Source organism: Centropristis striata, chromosome 22 (genome assembly GCF_030273125.1).
Source record: "Centropristis striata isolate RG_2023a ecotype Rhode Island chromosome 22, C.striata_1.0, whole genome shotgun sequence".
Classification (NCBI taxonomy): Eukaryota; Metazoa; Chordata; class Actinopteri; order Perciformes; family Serranidae; genus Centropristis; species Centropristis striata.
The window spans coordinates 10,756,799-10,778,049 of NC_081538.1; the positions used below are offsets into that span (position 1 = coordinate 10,756,799).

General features: G+C 39.5%; 1 protein-coding gene across 1 annotated transcript; it reads left to right on the plus strand.

Moving 5' to 3' along the window:
• The first annotated feature begins 456 nt into the window (after window positions 1–456).
• LOC131961174 (DENN domain-containing protein 2A-like) lies at window positions 457–15,988 on the plus strand. Its single transcript, XM_059326443.1, has 20 exons — window positions 457–663; window positions 1,626–1,697; window positions 3,522–4,601; window positions 4,726–4,817; window positions 5,970–6,064; window positions 6,157–6,366; window positions 7,530–7,623; window positions 7,721–7,771; window positions 7,853–8,058; window positions 8,647–8,756; window positions 10,124–10,193; window positions 10,652–10,729; window positions 10,817–10,957; window positions 12,056–12,204; window positions 13,221–13,398; window positions 13,516–13,557; window positions 13,669–13,777; window positions 14,442–14,711; window positions 14,791–14,877; window positions 14,975–15,988. Exons 1-20 carry the CDS (start codon window positions 632–634, stop codon window positions 15,031–15,033), a joined length of 3,225 nt encoding a protein of 1,074 aa, XP_059182426.1. The 5' UTR covers window positions 457–631; the 3' UTR covers window positions 15,034–15,988.
• The last annotated feature ends 5,263 nt before the right edge of the window (window positions 15,989–21,251 follow it).

The following is a 21,251-nucleotide window of genomic DNA, read 5'->3' on the forward strand; positions in this document are numbered from 1 at the left end:
GTCCCCTTTCATTTATTTTTCCCTTGAAGTTTGCAATTTCCCATTAGGACTGTCTTATTCATTTCTGTGGAAGTGAAAATACAAAAGTATGGTGCACTGATTTGCTACAGCTGCATGGCAACTGTAGCTCAGAAGCAGTTGTGACGTGAATTCCAACGAACTTCAGATTTGGAGGGAAAGAAAGCAAAACAATGATGTCCGTAAAATGAGTCAGTGTTTTTCCTGCATCTAGTAGGCAAAGATTTTTTTCTTTTATTAGTTAAGAGTCATTTATTTATTCTACATATCTGGTTCATAAGAGGGACAGCCACCAGATAGGGACATACATAAAGAGAGAGCGAGAGAGGGACAGACAGAGAGAGAGAGAGAGAGGGGGGGGGAGGAAGTCATATCCAGTGTGTGTGGGCAGAGAAAGAGTGAATGAAAGTTGAAGATCAGAGAAGAGGCAGGGAGAGCTTTTACAGTCTCTTTTCCCATTCAATTAAACATCTGACGAGACACTCCAAGGATTAAATCCAGTTAGAAAACCTATGACAGGCGGTTTAACCTGGACATACTGAACACCGTGGTGGTTTGGACGTTATACCAATGGATACTTATACAGCAGCATCATTATGCTCCCATTATACTAATGAACAAATGGAAACTGTACGACGCAGCGAGGTAAGGAGCAGATTTTTTAATTATTTTGTTGTAAAAATACAGTGCATACAGTAGGATTTCCACAGACTGTGTTGTCTCATATTTTCACTCAGTGTTGGAAGATAAGGTGATTTAATTCTAAATTCAATTGAGTCATATATTTTCTACTAAATTAGGGACTTTAATAATATACATTTGTGAGAAAATTGATGTGGTATATTGATTTCGGTTAAAAAACAACAAATCTGATCATATACATTTTTGTAAAAGCAACCTCCAGCATATTTTTTTTATTCATTATGTAGCTTGCTGTTTTTATCACACAGTAAGTACGTATCTGTGTCTGTTTCCCAGCTAATCAGCCATAGCCTACGTCTTTAAGTCCCTCTGCTCATGCACACTGTCATCTGGACTAAACAAATGATGACAACAGCCTCAGAGCTGGGAAATTACCAAGCATTATCTTAGAGGCCACTGAACTTTGAAACGTTGGCCTTAAAGATGTGAAAGTATGAGAGTCAAGAAGAGGAGAGCGGAGCAAAGGTTGGTCTAATGTGAGGAGGGAATAAGAAGCGTAAAACAATAAAGGAAATAAAAAGGCAGAAAAGAGTGATTTAATCATGCAAAAGCTCCCCAGTGACTACTGAAATGTTGGTTTGTGTGATGAACTGCTCGAGGGAGTTGCAGGAGTCCCTGGCTGTCGTGTTTTTTTCTTGAGTCTGCCCAGCTGGACCCTGAATACCAGACATTACCAGCTGTGAATGAATGGTCACACCACCAAAATGCTACCAAGGATCTTAATCTCATGTTGAAAAAAAATCTTTAAGATATTCAGTCAAAAAAAGCCTGATGCCAGACAGGATGCCAATAGAAATGTTGTAATCCTAATTCTGGATGCCACATTCAGCAGAGCTAAAAGAAAAAAATGTTAAGGAAAATCAATCGATTGGGTTAAGATGCTTTCCTCTCTATCTCTGTCTTAGGTGTACAGTGATCATGGCAGCCACTAAGAGGATGACAATCACATCGGACTGCATCTACTCCACTGTCAACAGGTTTGTATCTGAAAAGGTTTATCAGTGAACATATATGGGAAATTGATATTTTTCTCACAAATTCCCCTGAGAAGTAAGTAACACGGTTTATGTTGCCCTTTACTCATCGCATCTATTAACTAAAAGTCAGAAAAGGTCTTTCAACTTAGGGCTCCCCATTTCCTCCTGTTTATTTATTATAACATAGCAGTTTGATGAAATGGGCCGCAGTCCAAGTATGTGTTTATTTAGCAAGGCTGATGAGAAGAAGATGCTCGGTCATAGGCTTGTCCTCTGGCATTTACTCTCAGGCTGAATTTTCCCACTGTCGCCAGAAAAAGACTAAGTGTCCCCGATCTGGCAGCCTCAGTGACTGCACTGGGAAGTTCACGAAACTCTGGCCGGAGTCAGTCATTCTGTCATTTTTTAACATATTATTGCATTTTCTGTTTTAATTCAGGTAATCTTTGATACATTTACCATTTAGAGAGATGTATTTTACTGACTCTGTCAAACTGTAGTTCCCAACCCCTTTTTATCTTTTGCCGTACCTCAGATAAGCTCAAGACGCAACACCAGATGAATACATTCAGATCATATTTAATGCCTTTTCTTATATGAAAAAAAAGTACAAAGACTTTTTTATTTCATACAAGTTGGTTTGGTCAAGTTTTTTTCATACTTAAAGTGGCAAAAGCTAAACATTTAAATAATTCATCCATCACTTTTTAGCCAGTTTAACCATTTATCCATTGCTTTTAGCAAATAATTTAACTATTTATTCATTGGCTGAATTGTATTTATTACTTTTGCTAATTGTTACTGTTTGTCCAGTACTTTTAGCTATCTATTTTAAACATTTATTCATTAGCTAAACTCCTTATACATAACTTTTAGCTCTTTATTTGAACTATTTATTCACTACATTAACTTTATCTAATTATTTAAACTCTTTACTTTTATCTATTTCATTGACATTAGCTTAACTAGGCTACTTATCTATTACTTTTAGCCTTCAGCTAGCAAATTATTCCTAGCTAACTAATTGTTAATCCAGTATGTTCAGCAACATATTTAAAAGACCCATTCCATACTTTTAGCTGTTTAATGTGTTTATGTGTCATTTTTATGTAATGACTTTACACGCATTACTTTTTGACAGCGTTATCAAAATTTTTTATCCGGTACTTCTAGCTAACGTTATCTATTTCAAACTGTAGTTTTAGCTAACTGTAGTTTTAGCTAACTGTTTAAACTATTAATGAGCTAACTATTTTAACTAACTTACCATTACTTTTAGTTAATTATTCAACTACAGGTGCATCTCAATAAATTAGAATACCATAGAAACGTTTATTTATTTCAGTAATTCAATTCAAAATGTGAAAATAACACATTATATAGATCTATTACATACAGAATTAAACATTTCATGTCTTAATCTATTTAATTTCTTCTAATTATAGTGATTATGGCTTACATTTTATGAAGACCTAAAATTCAATGTCTCAAAAAAAATGTAATATTACAAAAGACCAATTTTAAAAAGTATGTTTAATATGGAAATGTTGGCCTCTGAAAAATATGTCCATCTATATGACTCAATACTTGGATGGGCTGTTTGACTTGAACTACTGGAAATGGACTTTTCTATGATATTCCAATTTATTGTGATGCACCTGTATTTTGCTTGCTTGTTAACTAGACTAAGTACTGCTGTTTGGGAATCACTGCTGCAAGTTCATATTTAAACTTTTCTGTTTCATTTGTTTGCTGTTTTGTCATTTTATGTTAATTTGTAACTATATAGCACCCAGTAAAAGTGTGTTTTCATTGTGTGTTTAGGGTAAAGAAGGGCTGTGCTGGTGAGAGAAGTGAGCTCCATATCACTTCAGTGGAAAACCAGAAAACCGGGCAGAGAAAGTGGGCACCAAAACTCCCTCTTACCCCAATAGACAACCTGAACAACCAGAAGACAGAATCACCCATGATGGCTCACAGGAGGCCGAGCTTTGACCGTCACACCAATGAGAACACTCTCCTGGTCGGCAACAAGCTCCCCAGATCCAATGGAGGCAACATCAAAGACAAGATTTCTCTGTGGGAGGGTAAGGAACCCACTCATTCAGCCATTACCTCAGGTTCTTTGGGCCAGTGCGCCAGCATAAAAAGGACAGAATCTCTGACAAAAAAGGGGAAAATTTCAGAGGAGCAGAGTGCAGAGAGCTGCAGGAGAGTAGCTCATGACGAAAAGGAAAATCTCAGGAAAGAGAATGTAGGAAAACTTGGGAATTCAAGGCCTTGTTCACCTGTTGGAACTGGGAAACAGCAAAGAGGGATGTTCAAGAACAGCAAGCCCAGTGAGAACCAAAAAGAGGAGGACTGTGGCAGAGTTGTTCCCAAAGAAAAGCAAAATGAGAAAGAAAATGTAGGAAAGCTTGGAGATTCAAGACCCTGTTCGCCTGCAGCAGGAGTGCAGCAGCAGGTGGGGACACTGAGGAAAAGCAATGAAAAGAGAACAGGGGAGCAATCCAGCCAGGAGAAGAGAGCTGTATTCAACCTTTTTAAAAACCTGGAGGCTATGGGGGAGAACCACGGGAAAACTCCTCCAGAGCTTGGAAACTACTTCAGCCCACCTAGCAAAGACAAACAGGTAGTTATGGGTCAAAGTAGTGAAGCGAATGGAAAGCAGCACCTGGAGAATGTGTACACAGAGCCCGGGGCGCCCCCCATCAACCCAGTCCCCAAACCTCAACGTACTTTTCAGCATCCAACTACCGGCCTGACTGGGAAGAGTCAGAGGCAGGGGAGAGAGCAGAGGAACTTGCCCCCACTGCCCTACAACTCTCTGAAAACTTTATCCAAACCACCTTCGGGTGTCTACGGGAGATCGAAGGGTGAAAGAGTCAGAGACAACATCAACAGGTATTGGCAATAACTCTTGATTTGTAGCTTGTATACTAGTTAGAGGTTAACTTATATAAATGAGCATGAATGAGAAAAATCTATGAAGATTACAACAGTAAATGTTGTCTGTTCACCATGACAGGAAATCCTTTGAGCTTGAAGACCTCGCAGGGTCAACTAGCCAGCTCTTCTCTCGCTCACTGTCTCAGGAACATCACTATGAAGACATCCTAGGTCAGAAACCTCCATTATCCATCACTGATTTCCCTCTTTGGCTGATACACATATTCACTTTCTTGCCAAGAGTAGAGAGACTATTTCCTGGCTGGGTACAATACTTTTTCTGGAGTCTCTCCTGGTTGGTAGATTGTTTTACCTTTGGACAGAGCCAGGCAAGTTGTTTTCTTGTCTCCAGTCTTTGTGGTAAGCTAAGCTAAGTGTCTCCAGGCTGTAGCCTCATATTTCTCTGTCAGATATAAAAGTGGTATCCAACCCTTGGCAAAAAAAGTGTGGTTCCCAAATTGTCAACTTATAATCTTAAAGGGAAATGTAAGTATTTTCCAACCTGGACTCTATTTTCTAATGTGTTTGTGTCTAAGTGACTAATGGGGATAACATTTTTTGAAATTGGTCTGGTATCTAACTAAGTTGCACTTAAGGAGAATGGCGGGTTCTGAAGTCCCATGTGGTCTCATTCCACATTTTTGATACTATGGGGAAAAATGGTCAAACATAACATTTTAGATTAGTTTTAAAATCAGCATACCGAGGCTATAACAAAACACTGACGACTTCTTCTTTTCTTTTCCCCCATTGGTAATTAGACACAAAACCTGGGAAAATAGGTTTAAAATGGTTTAAAATTTCCTTTAAATTCCAGTTATGTTCTGGCTGCAGCTCATTAATACATCTCAGATACAGTCCTGGAAAAAATTATTAGACCACCCTTGTTTTCTCTAATATCTCGTTCATTTAATGCCTGGTACAACAAAATCATCATCAAGAAAACCATGGAAAATGTTTAGATATCAGCTCTTTCATTAAACTCTTATGAGCTTTTTATGTTGTTATCATTACATTTGTCCAAACAAATGTACATTTAGTTGTACCAGGCATTAAAATAAACAAGAAACTGAAGAAAACAAGGGTCTAATTTTTTTTTCCATGACTGTATTTTCTACAATCAGTGTGTCACCACACAAATTGCATGTTTCTAAATTTTCATGAACACCATTCTGCAGAAAACTATCAATACGTTGTAGATATTTTATATATTATAACTGGCAGCCTCAGCCTAAAAACATCAGTATATCGTTTAAACTTTCCAACTTAAAAAAAATGCCTATAGACTTGTGTTGAACATTGCCGTGTTTGGACTCCCTGCAGACTCATCCAAGGAGAACCCATATGAGGACATAGAGTTGGAGAGTCAATGCTCCCAGCAGTCTTTGCCCTCCTCTCCTGGTGCTGATACTACCAAGGTCCCTACAATACAAGCCAAGCACATTATTTACACTGGCACCATTTATTATTTAAATCAATATGAAAATATATGACCTTTTTCTGTCTATAGATCTCAAGGCCCGGCTTCTTCAGGCAGAATTCAGGCAGGAGCTTTAAGCTGCTGGACCTGCGGAGAACCAATCAGTCGCCCCACAGCACAAGCAGCGGTGGTGTGTCATCTCCACCCCAGCTCAGCCCTCCTTCTACTCCCGGTGGGCCTGAACACACATCATGGCTGCCCGGGGATCCCTACAGCCGCACCAGCCGCAGGATACCAACGGTGTGTGTTTAAGTGCATATTTTACAGCTGTATATGTGTTTTCTTTTCTTTTTTTGCAAGTATCTTTTTATTAGGAAATCTCACATCAATTGACAAGTACAAATTTACAGTTGTTAGCATCAAAATTGTACAGAACCAAGGGTTTTGTATCAATAGCTTCTTGTTCCAAAGTTCCATTGTCCATTCCCTTTTAATATGAATATGTATATGTATAGAAAAAGAAAAAAAAACATACAATTTAACTTTTTACATCCAGAGGGGTATAGAGGCAAAGAGTAAATACATAAAATGAATAAATAAATATAAATGTCTGTAGCAGTTAGGCATCATTCAGTTGTACTCACATTACTGACACAGTGGGAACCCCCCCCAAAAAACAAAAAAGGACACCAAATGGCAATTTCTTCAACTTGTTACCTTGACAAAATCTGGTTTTAAAGGTCTGATAAACTGTTCCCATCTTTCCCAGTGTTTCATAAATATGTCTAACTTTAGGTTGAGAGAAAATGGTATATCCATTTCCATGGTATATATATCTATTGTCACATCTATCCAATTATTAATTGCAGGTCCAGTCTGCAACATCCATCTTTTAGTTAGGGCCTTTTTTCCAGCTGCCAGCAATGCCCCCATTAAATATTTGTCAATAGCACTCCGTTCTGGGGGGATATAACCTAAGTACATGATTTGAAAACAAATGGTATATGTGTGTTAAAAACATCCTGTATTGCTTTATGTATATCTTTCCAGTAACTTTGTGTGTTTGAACATTCCCAGGAGACATGGCAATGACCTGCAGCCTGACATTCACAGTTCCACCAGCACTGGGAATTACTTTTACTTTGGTGTATCTTCATGAGTGGAGTGATGAAATATCAAGCTATATTTTTCCAGCAAAATTCCTTCCATGCATGGGATTTTGTAATTTTCCATTGAAATATACAAATGTCTTCCAATTCATTGTCCGTTATTGTTAAGCTTGTTTTGTCCTTGAACAATGCTTGGCATATTGTCAAGATTAAATTCAGCTCTTATTTAAACCAAGTGTGGCTACCAAGTTCCCCTGTAGGAGCCAAAATATTATCGACCGGTGTTTTGTTCTCATCCTTGAAGTATCATGTTGTAATATTTATTCACACTGAGTCAGTGCTTTTACTTGACAGGTTGTACTGAGAATCAACAGCATCTTCGAGGCTCGGATCGGAAAGAAACACCTAAGAAGGATCTATCATTATGCTGAGACAAGCTCAGGGAGAGGTGAATATACTGAAAGAAAACTTTATTACCATGTGTTTTCTAATGCCTATAATGTAAATTTGTGAGTTTGAGTTTTTGACGTGACTTATCTTTGCAGTGACAGATGAAAACAGTGACTCTGAGAGTGAAGTTGAAGAAAGAGCAAAAGGTAGCTTCCCACAGAACACTTCTTTTTGTCTTTTTACATCTTTTGACATCTTATAAACATGCTAACTTTCATCTTTTCCAGCTCATCGTCAGCGTCTGGTGTCAGTCCAGTCCATACTGAGCCAGCCCAACCAGGCCCACTACAACGGTACCAATACCAGAAATGGCTCTCTGGAAAAGGACCTCCACCAGCGTCTTCTCTTTGAATATTTTCTGGTTGTGTCACTGCAGAAGTCAAAGACTGGTGCCCACTATCTGCCGGAGGTCACACAGCAGTTTCCCCTGAAGGTCAGGAGCAGAGGAGTGCTTTCATCTTTCTTCGCTTTATGTGTTAATTTTGTATTTAAAGAGACAAACCACACATTTTACAACTTTTACTTAACTTGTCATATGGTAATAATGTTTTGTTGCTCCAGGGGAGCCATGAAGGTTTAATGAAAGAGGATGTATTGTTGCATTATGGGAAAGGATTCAAATTCAGGATATCTCAGCCTTTTATTATTTGTCTCCTTTGAGTTTGAGTAAATGTTTTTGAAGTACAGTACTAAAATCCTTGAAGTACCTGTTTAATATTTGGGACTAAATGCCTCATAATAGACATCTTTTACCTCACACTTACAAAAGTCAACAGCTAAAACAATTAAAAATATGAGATCTATGATCTACAATAAAACATTCTGTGAATGCTAAAAGCTGAAATTCTAAGAGAGAAGCTTAAAACCCAGACTTATTTGTTAATGCAGCAGCATCTTATCTAGCATAATTCAAATGTGTAAGCTTATATTTGCTTAATAAAGAACATGCAAAACTTTTACCTGTTGATTATGGATGAATATGCATGAATTAGTCGTAAAATGCACTCTTGTTGTGTTGCAGCTTGAGAGGAGCTTTAAGTTCATGAGGGAGACGGAGGATCAGCTGAGGATCATTCCTCAGTTCTGTTTCCCTGATGCAACAGACTGGGAGCCAGTGGAGAACTACCCAAGGTGAGAGTATAAAAATTGATTTCCACATAAAGATAATTTAGAGGTACCATATTGTGAAAAATTAGATTTCCATGTCTTTTTTTATTACAAAGTAGGTCTAGATGCTATATAAATACTGTGAAAGTATCAAACGCTCAACTGTGTCTTTAAACGAGTTGTCGGGACTTCTGTAAGGTCGTGATGTCACCAATATACTTCTATGTAGGTAGAAAGTGCTCCATTAGCGCCGTTATAACAGTCATTCCCCAGCTCCAATGATGAGACACAAAGCCCTCCAAACACTGACCAATCAGAGCAGACTGGGTCTTAAAGAGACAGGCGATAAAACGGAGCGTTTCAGATGGAGGGTGAATACAGATAGAGACTGTACCTAAATCGGACACATCTGCAATGCCACACTTTCCGGGGTTTTCATGGTCATTTTGAATAAGATCGCCACCACCAGTGTAGGTATAATTGATTTATACATATTAAACAATCTACATGTTAAATTTCATTTATGTACATGGAGATTTGCATGTCTAATTACGATCAGTAATCACGAAAGTAACTCTGATGAGAGAAAGCAGTAAGAACGATTGGGCGACATCCAGGCGACGACCTTAAAAGTACATCTTTATTTTTACTGTTCATTATTTTATCGTGAATGACAGAATTACGGTCCGGGTGTGTTTACAACGATGGTTAATAACGGTGATATTTATTTGGCTTACCCAGAAACATCAAATTTCCCCCAAAAAAGTCAGCAGCCCGCATTGTTTTATAGTGAGGAGATCCAAGTGTCCGATTTGGGATACAGTTAGCGCTAGGCTAATCACCGGAGTTAGCTTCCTTTAGCCGACTCTGGTAAACTGGTTCGAAAGATAAGAAGTTAGACTTTAGTTTGTACCATTTATTAACTGGAAACATAACATGATCATTTATATTAGTAGTTCATGGGAAATTTTGATATAATCTTTGCCGAACGATGTCTGATTTGGGATACAGTTACATTACTCAGAGAGATAACATGAGAAAAAAATCATGTATATTTTGAACATTAAAGCATGTAAACGTGTTCTCATTGAAACCCAAAATACAAGTATGAACCTAAAAGTGAGCATAATATGTCCTCTTTAAGGGTCAAAATAGAAGCCATTTCTCTCCCATAGCAACTCTTATTACCACTCCAAAACTTGCTGTTAAACCAATGATGCACATGACTGCTGGACTGGACTAATGATGTATAACTCCATTTAGGCTATGCAAAAAAATAAATAAATGTCAGTTTGTATGTATTTTATTATTATTTATGTATATTTTTCATTTTTCTACAATATGCTACTAACATGTTTATTTGTGTTTTCATTATGGTTCATCCCTCACAGTGAGATGTTCTCCTTTGTTTTGACTGGAGAGGATGGGAGCAGGAGGTTCGGATACTGTCGACGTTTACTGGTAAATAGAAATGAGCAGAATAAATAAGTGCGCTGCTACTGAACAGGAAGTGGCTAAATACCACGATGACGGCTGAGTAAATAACTGTGCCAAAATAGTCGGCATGCCTGTGGGAAAATAGTGGATCTGAGAGTCTGGGAGGAAGTGTGTGAGAGCGTGCATGTGTGTGTGTGTTTGCATATGTTTCTTATGTATATGTCTTTTTACATTGTAGGAGGCTATCTGGTGTTTTATAAATATGTTTTGATATGGCCTTTGGCATGTGTGGGACAGATTACATTGACTTGTAGGATATTTTGGAAGAATTCTTCACCTTTTTGACTTATAAAATACTTTAAAAATTTAAGAAAATGTGTTTATCAAAAAAAAAAAAAAAACATGGCTATTCAACTGAGTCACTAAAATTAGAAAAAGGTTAATGTTTTGGAGATTTTTACATCACTTCCACTTCTGTTCAGCCCAGTGGAAAAGGTAAACGTCTACCAGAGGTCTACTGTATCGTCAGTCACCTTGGATGTTTCAACCTGTTCTCCAAGGTAAACCACTCCTACTAGTCCCCTGTGATAATATTATTTGCATTAAAGTTATTAAGCAAATGCATAAGGTGTGTGTTTGCATTGTAGGTGCTGGATGAGGTGGAGAGGCGGAGGGCTTTGTCTCCGGCACTCGTGCAGCCTTTTATGAGAGCCATCATGGAGGCTCAGTTTCCAGCTCCGGGCAGAACCATCACTATTAAAACGTTCCTCCCTGGCTCAGGCACTGAGGTGAGCGTCACTGGAGGCAACAACTGAAACCTAGAGGAGGAGGCTTGATTTAGTGATCTGAAGACACTCATTGAGTGTGTGACAAAATTATTAGCATTTATTACAGTTTTTTTTAGTTTCATCCCATCTATAAAGGGGGGCACTGGAGAACAGGGCTGCAATTAATGATTATTTTCATTATTCATTCATCTGCAAATTTTTTTTTTGGTCTGTAAAATAGTGAAAAATTTCCTTAGTTTGTTAAAGTCCAAGAGGGTTTTGGACTTTATCTCAAGAAAAGCACAAAATCTCCAGTTTTGAGTAAAAACAGCATTTAGGTGCTATGTGTTGCATTTTCTAACAATAAGACAGCACATTGGAAACTTAAGTTTAAGTCTCTTCTCCATTTAGCTTTGCAGAAAAGGTGTCATTTGTTTACACAGTTTAAACATAAACCTATGTCATGTTTAAACAATCCAACTTATTTCAAGTATAATTATTTTTAAAGGTCATTAAAGGCCACAGTAAAATAAATGTCCATTTAAACACACAATATGCAATCTACTGCTGCTAGGGTTCTCTCTGTCAAAACAATTACAAGTTGTTCTCTTCTTCTTCGAAGTTGGGATTCTTTCAAGGTTGGTTTTTTAGAAGGAGCAAAATTATTGTCAGAAGGTTTCTTCTCTCCAAAACAAATGGCCCTGTGAAAAAACATAATTAAGCAGTTTCACATTAAAAGTCAGTGTTTCTCTGACGCTCTTGGCGGACAAAGGACATCCCAGAGGGGCTTCAAGCTGCTGCTAATGTTTGTTCCGCTTGTTTCTCTCATAACTTAAGATCCAGATGTCTAATGACTAAAATTATTCATCTGGTTGCAATATGTAGTTAAAAACAAACAATACATAGAATCAAAGATCTAAACAATGTACCACACAAATGTGGCTTAAAACTGAATTAAAAGTTAGTTTATATTTCTGTACAAACACTGATGCCATTGACAGGCTACCAAATGAATGGAAACCATAACCTTGATACATAGTTTTAGTTGTTTTTTTGACATTTTAATGGATACAAGTTGGTTATAAACTCCAGTATTTATGGTGGGATTCTTATTCCCAGGTGATGGAGCTCTGTCGGCCCTCTGACTCTCGCTTGGAGCACGTGGACTTTGAGTGTCTGTTCTCCTGTCTGAGTCTGCGCCTGCTCCTCCGGGTGCTGGGGTCTCTGCTGCTGGAACGAAGGGTCATCTTCACTGCTGACAAACTCAGGTATTTATCCTGTAGGCTTACACAACACACTGGAATCTCTATCTTCCCTCTATGTGACAGCTCATTTGATTGCTCTTAAAATATCAGACTGCACTCAACATCCTTCTTCCACTGTTTATGTAATTATGGAGTCGGCAGATATTAGGTGCAAGGATGTTTTCAATATGAAGTTATAAGAAACACGGGTGGTCCAGACCCTCATTTTAAAATAAATGTAAGGCAGCCCCAGTTTTATTCAGGGAACATGCCAGAGAGATATTTAGAGACCAGCCTGTTGAGCTGCTGTTGTGCTGGGGCCAGTTTGTTTGTTCTGCAGGAGAAAGCCAGAGGGAGTCAGAAAGAGCGGTCAAAGTAGTGGAATGCAAAGTTGAGTGACGTAAATTAAAGAAATATGTGGCTTTTGCTTTCCTCTCTGGGAAATGTTGTTCCTTCAGGGAATATTCACAATGCTTAGACCATAGCACCCTCGTGTGGTGAGAATTTTTTTAAAGCAAAAAAATCTATTCTATAGGCTTTAACATGCAACAATGTATTGATTACTGAATGGGTCTACTGTGCACATGCCCAGGGGCTTTTAGTATCTGGCCTTCACCTGCAAAATGTAGGAAAAAACTGAAAATGACAATACACAAAAAGACTACAAAGAGAGAGACTTAAACAACCACAAAGACACACAAAGCTACTACAAAGAGCCACAAAACAACCACAAAGAGCACAAAGCTACTACAAAGAGGCACAAAATGACTACAAAAAGGGGCAAAACAAACACAAACAAAAATAACAGTTATGCAACCAAAACAACTACAAAGTGACACAAAACATCAACAAAAAGAGCTAAACAATGATAAACTCTGTCTCTTATTCTTATGTAGGACAGGTGATAGGTCATTTTGCATGTCTGCCTGGGGGTGTATGGTCTGATAATGCGCAGAAGATTCTCATCTACTGTGTGCTTTCCATCATTAGATAAAATCTGATTGCCCTCAACTCATTTCCCCTCTATCTCTCCTTTGCAGTACTCTCTCCCAGTGCTGCCACGCTGTTGTGGCGCTGCTTTACCCCTTCGTGTGGCAGCACACTTACATCCCCGTGCTTCCCTCGGCCATGCTCGACATCGTCTGCACTCCGACCCCGTTCCTGGTTGGCCTGCTGTCCAGCTCCCTGCCCCAGCTCACCGAGCTGCCGCTGGAAGAGGTCAGAGAGGCGCACATTCTTAGAAGTTATGTAGTGAAACTTGAGTCATCTAAAAAAATCTGCAGATTTATCAATGCATACTTGTACAGTACAATAATTTAGGCTTTCTGTGCACAGGTTCTGGTTGTGGATCTTGGAAACAGTCGATTTCTCAGACAGGTAGGCCATGTATTGAAACATATTTATGCATGATTCATATGGATGTGCATCAAATGATGTCATCTTTAATATAACTACAATTGAATTTCTATACTGCTTTGTGAAATGCAGTTGGATGATGAGGACTCCATCCTGCCTTCTAAGCTCCAGTCAGCCCTGGAGAATGTTCTGGAGAGGAGGAGAGAGCTGGCTAATGAGAGAGGAGGAGACACACCCGGCGGTGAGACATAACAAGGACTGAAACTGAAAACTAGCCATGAAAGCAGCTTAATTTAGCAACTGAGAAAGGTCACATTACAATAAGTGTTTTTGTACCAAACAGTTCGGGGACTCCCTGAGAGGAACTGCCCACTGGGGACATCCCCCGAGAAATACATACCAGGGGCTTTGTTTTCTGTTTAGATTCGCACAGCCAATGTGAATGTGTGGTGTGAGCTGGTCGAATAACTATCTTCTTCGAACTGTGGACTCAGATCCAAAAATACGGTGGCCCTGAGAGCTCACAGCGCTGCAACTTAAAAAAACAGATGCAAATACACAAAAAAACAGATGCAAATACACAAAAAAACAAGCAAATTAAAAAAAACCCATCTTCATCAGTTTGACAACACAAGTGCAGCATTTAGAAAGACCACAACACAATAAGAAAAAGCCATGCAGAGATCACAACACAACACATTAAGAAAAAGTGCTGCAAATAGACCACAACAGTGTGTCCAGACGTGTGCATCGCTTTTTCTTATTGTGTTGTGCTCTTTGCAGCGTGTTTTCTAACTACTGCACTTGTGTTGTTAAAATTACGAAGATGTTTCCTTAAGTTGCAGTGCTGTGAGCTCTCAGGGACGCCATACAAAAACACCTAATATTTACCCTCTTCTTTTTAGATTCTGGCCATCTTAGCACCGTTGTGTCTGAGGCCTTTGTTCGTTTCTTCGTGGAGCTGGTAGGCCACTATCCACTTTTCATAACTGGTGAACGGGAAGACGGCTACTCCTCTTCATCCTCCTCCCCGGTCCCCTGCTCCTTCCAGCGCGAGGGTTTCCGTAAAGCGATCCCTTCTAAGACTGTGCGCCGCTTCCTGGAGGTCTTCATGGAGACCCAGATGTTCGGCTGGTTCATCCAGGAGAGAGAGCTCCACAGGCAGGCTCTGAGAGGTAAAGAGCTGCAGTGAAGAGAAGATGTTCAGCTGTTGGGAGGTGATCCAGTGATTCATGATTCTTTGTCTTTCATCAGGACTGTTTGAAGTGAGGGTGCAGGAATACCTAGACTCCATCCACGAAAATGAACACCGGAGGGTTAATAGGTTTCTCAAAGGCTTGGGTAAGGTTGTTTCTGAGCTGTTTTTAGCAAGAATTTCAATCTGCTGTATGTTCATTCTCACCAAAAATCAATCTTTGTTTCTTTTTATTTGCTCCAGGAAACAGAATGAAATTGCCACTACAATTTCACAAGACACAAACTAAAAAGAAGCACTAAAACAAGGGAAGACTTCAGGGACTGCAGACATCCAACAGAAGAACCTTAAACCTGTATTCATTCTAATGACCAGCAGGGGGCGACTCAGCTGGCTGCAAAATGAAGTCCGATTGTATATAAGGATATTACCCTATTTCTCACTTGATTTATTACCTCAGCAAACATTTTCAAGTTGCTAGTTTCAAGTCTTCTTCAATACAGCATGATGGTTATTTTGAGAGTAAAAATAGATAATAAGGCTGGGTATGCTTTTGCGCTTGCGATTGACAAGAATATACCATGGTGACAAAATGCCACAATAGATGGATGAGGCTTGATGATAATCCTAGATTTTCAAAATTCTCACAAGATTGTTGAGAAAAGGCATTGAACTTGAATGCTTAGGGTTATGAGAGGTTGGCATACAGCGAGTCTCACATGAGTTTTGACAATTCTATTGTTACCATCTAGACATAACCATGACAGACACAGAGGAGCTGTTGGTAAGTGATTACAAATTCTTACTTCAAAGGAAAATCCTGCTGTATTTCACATAAACATGGAAACTTCGGGCTGTGAACCCACATCAATAGCCTATTTAAGAAGTTGGTTGGTCTTTTAAATTATATTCTTGAGGCAACAATCTTCAGAGCACAATGAACACAATGTATAAAGATAGAAATGGTCTTAAATAGATAAGTTGTAAATGTAAATACTTCTACGGGGCACAATGAGTCAGTTAATGGTTTGATCAGTATGACAATAAGGTACATAGTATGGTGGTCACCCTGTGTATGCACTGTAACTTGACTTGACATAGTATTCTCTGAATCCACTAGGGGGCAGTAGTATATTTACTCTGGTTAGATGATCTTGACACTGTCAGTGACTGACCAGAAAATGACACAAACCTACTCTTCCAGTCTGTCATGCTCCAATTTTCTGAAAACAGTGACAACATCACAAGTAAATAAATACAATAAAACAAATAAATAAATATTCCCTGTTTGCTGTTTTGAAGTGTTGAGTTATTGTCTTGATGTTGTCATGTTGTTGCTGGGGTTTCTTTTCGTTGAAACAAATGTCCAAGTTTCATACAATCATTGCATTACATGTTTCGAGTTTGCATGACATTATTGTAAACTCTGCAAATCACTTCCTCCACCATTCTCCAGAAAACGTTATGGTAAGAACATACTGTATCCATTGACACTATGCACATTTTAAATATGAGTTGTTTTATTTTAATACTGGAAAATCCTCTGAAGATAATCAAAGCCAAGTGAATTGTGTCTACTCAGCATTTGTGCGCCAGTTTTACGTGAGTAATCTGTATACCACCCATTTGCTAACCACTCACTGCTGTGTTTGTGTGTTCGAAGTTATTTGGCCTTTTTACTACAAAGAGCCTCGGTTCAGAGTTGGTGGCAGCTTTACTATTTTAGACTCTGAGTCATGGAAACAAAGCAGATCTTTAGCCCATGGAGAGGAAAGCACATCTTTGTCAGCATGAAAACATAACACAGGTGCAGAGCAGGGCATAGTAGTGTATTGTTTGAGGACTAGTGTGCTTAGTTCGTGACTGCTGAGCAAGCCAGTGGGCCCCAGGGCATCGCACAGCACCTAACCTGTCACCTTGTTAGTGGCAAGTTCACACACACCTGCTGACACAGATGTTGATACATATACACAGATGTACAGGGAGTACAAAGCATACCATACTAAAAAGCCTTAAACACACATAAATTGTGCATACCCTAAAACAATGATTCCCAACCATAGAGACCAGGAGGCACTTATGCAGTTGCAAGAGGGTGCATGGGAATATAGGCTAGCTTAACTAATGTACGTAATGTTATAGTGCTTCTTATTTGGTGGATGGGTCAAACTTGCCAATCAACTTCTGTACCTGAACACATGATTAGACCCTTGTTTTCTTCAATTTCTTGCTCATGCCAATGCCCGGTACAACTAAATGTACATTTGTTTGGACAAATATAATGATAACAACAAAAATAGCTGATAAGAGTTTAATTTAAGAGCTGATATCTAGACATTTTCCATGGTTTTCTTGGTCATGATTTTGGTTATTATCAAGAAAACCATGGAAAATGTCTAGATATCAGCTCTTAAATGAAACTTTTATCAGCTATTTTTGTTGTTATCATTATATTTGTCCAAACAAATGTACCTTTGGTTCTACCAGGCATTAAATGAACAAGAAAGCATGTTTTCCATATGTGATCATGCAACTGACCCAAATCCTGTTATTTTTTGCTAAGCTTAACCTTGGTGTTCTTATTGCATAAACTGAATTGCTTAGTTTTGTTGCCTTAACCTAACCAAGTAGTCCTGTGTCCGTTAGGTGTTTAAAATAGCAACCATGCGGCCGTTGTTCCGTAGAATTGACTATCGTATGAACCGTTGTGCACACGCTTTCACCATATATCATAAAAACCTGTTCATTGTATCAAGGTAAAAGTAATGAATGAGTTCACACATGCTAGTATCAGTTATTTATAGGTAATGGATCCGTAGATTTTTAACAAAAAAGGTAGCTTTAACTAATGGATAAACAATTGAAATAATTAGCTAAATGATTGGCTAAACGGTTAAACAGAAAACTTAAAGTAATGGATAAATGGTTAAAATAATAAAGCTATATGGATAAAGGGTTAGCTTTAAGATAATCAGCAAAACCAGACATTAAAAGTATCGGATTGATAAAATGAATGCATTAGCTGTTGGAGCAGTTAGCTAAAAGTGTTATCTAAATGATTAACCAAAAGTATTAGCTAGCTAGTAATGGATAAACAGTTGAAATAGTGAATTGTTCAATATATTTTTAGCCTAATAATTTAAAGTAGCCTAATGGATAAATGGTTGAAATATATTAAAGGTAATGGATAAAATAGCTTCATGCCTAAATTAATCGTTAGCTAAAAGTGGATAAAAGTGTTGAATAAATGGAAATAGCCGGCTAAAAGTATTAGATAACCACATGAAATAATGTTAGATAGCTAGAGGTATTAGATAATGGCTAAATTGTAAGCTAAATGTGATGTAGGACAGTTGAATAAGGTAAAAGTATATGGTTGGAGACAACTACATTCTGTCACTGCATGCAGTAATAGCATTAATGCAGAGTTGGCTAAACCAACCTAAACACTAGCCCCTTTCATAGTGCGGTGGGAAACGATAGTAACGTGTGACAGAGCAGCAATAGCGGCCATATTAAACAGTGATTGGATGACTGTCGGACCAAGTGGGAGGCGTGTGTTAGACGTCAAGCACAACATCAAATATTCCGCTTCCCCCCGATGGCCCGTTCATAGTGGCCCCGCTTCCAACAGTCCCACCAATTTTACTCCTCTGTGACCTCTGGAGGCGCAAAATTGGTGGGATCATTTGTTCCCGGCATCCCGCTTCAGGCGCGTTCATAGTGGAGGCAAGATGTTACAGAGCCGTAAATGTCCCAGCATGAAACGGCACTATGAAAGGGGCTATTGACAGTTCAGTTGTATGAAAAAAACCCTGCAACAACATCCACTGTTAATCAGTAATTTAAATAACATCCAGTTTCATCCAGCAATTCAAATGAACACATATGGAACATGACGGTAAGTGTTGAGGGCTAGTTCATCTGACAGGGCTGTGGGGGTACATCGGACAAAAGAAAGTTGGGGAAACTGTTCTAAAACACACTCAGTGAAGCTGTCACAGAGTTACAAATGTGAAAATCATACCGCAGCTTCCTATCTGGCTCCCAAGGTGGGAAAGCTGCGGCGCTGTGGGACAGGAGGCGTCTCAGGAAGATGGATGGATGTGGTGAGAGAAGAGCACTGACGGCTGCCGAAATGTTTGCTCACTCACTCAGGTTCTTGCAGTGTGTTTGTGTATGTGTGCAGATGGGTGAACACCAAACCCAAATTGTCACACACTGTTTCCTGCTAAACACCTGGCCGCGGCTCAAGACCACTGGCTCGTTAGTGCGGAGGTAATTATGGTTTCGATTAATTCCAGCCAGCAGGGGGTTGACCCCTAAAGCCTTACATCCTGCGCTGGTGTATTTCCACAGCAAACCTCCCTGTGGAATATATCTCACCACTGCAAACACTAATGTCATGTGTTTTCAGTCAGGGAGAGAGAGAGCGCTCTTATCTGCCACTTAGAAACAACAATAGCTTGTTGAAACTTTAATCTTCCCTGCAAAGTGCCTTTCATTGGTCCCTATTACCTGCCTGGATTCCACCTTTAAGAGCTGCTACACAGTGATACCACAATATGCGGGTAATTGAAAACATCTACCTGCAAGTGGGAACGTGCTGCAAAAGTCAGTGATGCAAACTACGTATGCCTATTATTCCCAGCAGAAATAAAATCATACAAACATCATGGTCCATTAAAAACAACCACCAATTCAATTATAAAGTCTCTCTGGAGATTTATTGACCTCATTTCAAGGCTTGCAAACTTGCATTTAGAAACTCACTGGAGGTTCCCTCTGCTAATTACATGATTTATGGTGTAATTTATGGAGGCAGGGAGGTGCGGCAACTAAGCGGCATTGCCATCAATCAAAATGAAAAGTGTTATGTCATTTTCTGCATTTCTTTTTTATATACCTTCTCTCCCACAGCCCTCAATCAAAATGGCGGTTTTGGCAGGTTGAACTTCCAAGAAAAGCTTCAGGTCATAGTGGTAACTCCCAGGGTGCCATGTGCAATTTTGTACAAATTATTCTAGTATGCCTTGGGTATTTTTGTCATCATAACACAAATAGGGTACCTACAGGTTCCCATATAGTCCTATTGCACTGGGTTGGACCTTCTTATGCTTCTCTAAACATCTCACACTGATTTTTAATTTGCCTGCCACTGCCTGTTTGAGAGCAGAAGTGTGGGAGAAAAAAATAGGAAAGCAAAAAAAAAAAAAAAAAGGCGGGAAACAGAGAGGAAGCCAAAAAAGTTCAGGAGTTTGATGTATGAGAAAAATACTTGACTGTGCACACGCTACAACACACACACACACACACACACACACACACACACACACACACATGCACACACACACACGCGTTAAAGGTTCCCGAACATGCACCCGTCAGCTTGTTTTTCGGAGCTGCAGGTGCAGTGTCCAGCTGCAGCCCTGCCATGCATGCCAGCGGCCTGAATCATTTCCCCCTTTCAGAGGAGGAGCCATCAAAGCATATGGAGAACATAACAGCAAGGCAGGAGGAGGTGGGAGAGGAGAACGGTGGAGAAGGGCAACAGAGGAAAGGAGAGGTGGATTTGACAGGGAAGAAGTGAAGTATAGCGAAGAGGAGGGAAAAAAAGGGTTAGTAGTGCAGGATTTCCATTTCCCTGCTGCTACGCCATGTAACAGCAAAGCCTTAAAAACTGTGGACAGAGACCAGAAGCTCGCAAAGAGGGTGGAGGGAAAAAGAAGGAGGGAGGGAGGGAGAGCTGTGGAGGGTGCTGGACATGCAAAGTAATGGCAGTTTGAGGAGAGCAAAATCATTGTGGGTTGTGAGTTTTTTCGTGGCCTCTGTTCGCTCTTTAATCTCAAATTTAAAAAGAAAGAAAAAGGGGTGAGAGAGGTTTAGAAAAAAAAAGGTTTAAAAAGGGAGAGGGAGATTGGGTGTGGGGGGGGGGCTCAGGCCACACACATAGATTTCCAGGCCGTAGGGTGCGTCAGTCAGGCCTGTCTGCATGTGGTCTGCTGTATGTGTCCAAGTTTATCCACACCACTATTACACCACCATTAGTCATGGCATCTGATGACAAGGGTTAAAATCCGTCTCTCTGTCTTTGTCTTGCACTCGCTTATTCAGCTCAAAAGCACTTTTAAAGGGTCATACCCCCAATTTTTTACATTTCCTTATCTCACCTTACATCGTCTGACTTAGTGTCTGCTCTGAGCACGGAGAGGAGTCTGTCTGGAGCCGGAGCAGTGGACACACACAGTCAGACACACACACACTTATGCACACATGGACCAGTCGCAGGGGATTCTTTGTCGAGTAGTTGCAGGGTGGTCTGGTCTATAAGTGTCAGTACATAGACTCATCTCTCTTCATGTGGTTTGTATGTGTGGACTTGAGTAACTTTGTGTGTGTCCTGGAACTCTAATATGTCATCCTATTCAGCCTTGTGCACAATGCAGCAAGTAAGCCCTTTCTAAAATTAGTTTTAAGGATTTAACCGGAAAATTTGCAGCCCTAGGAAGTGGTCGCATCA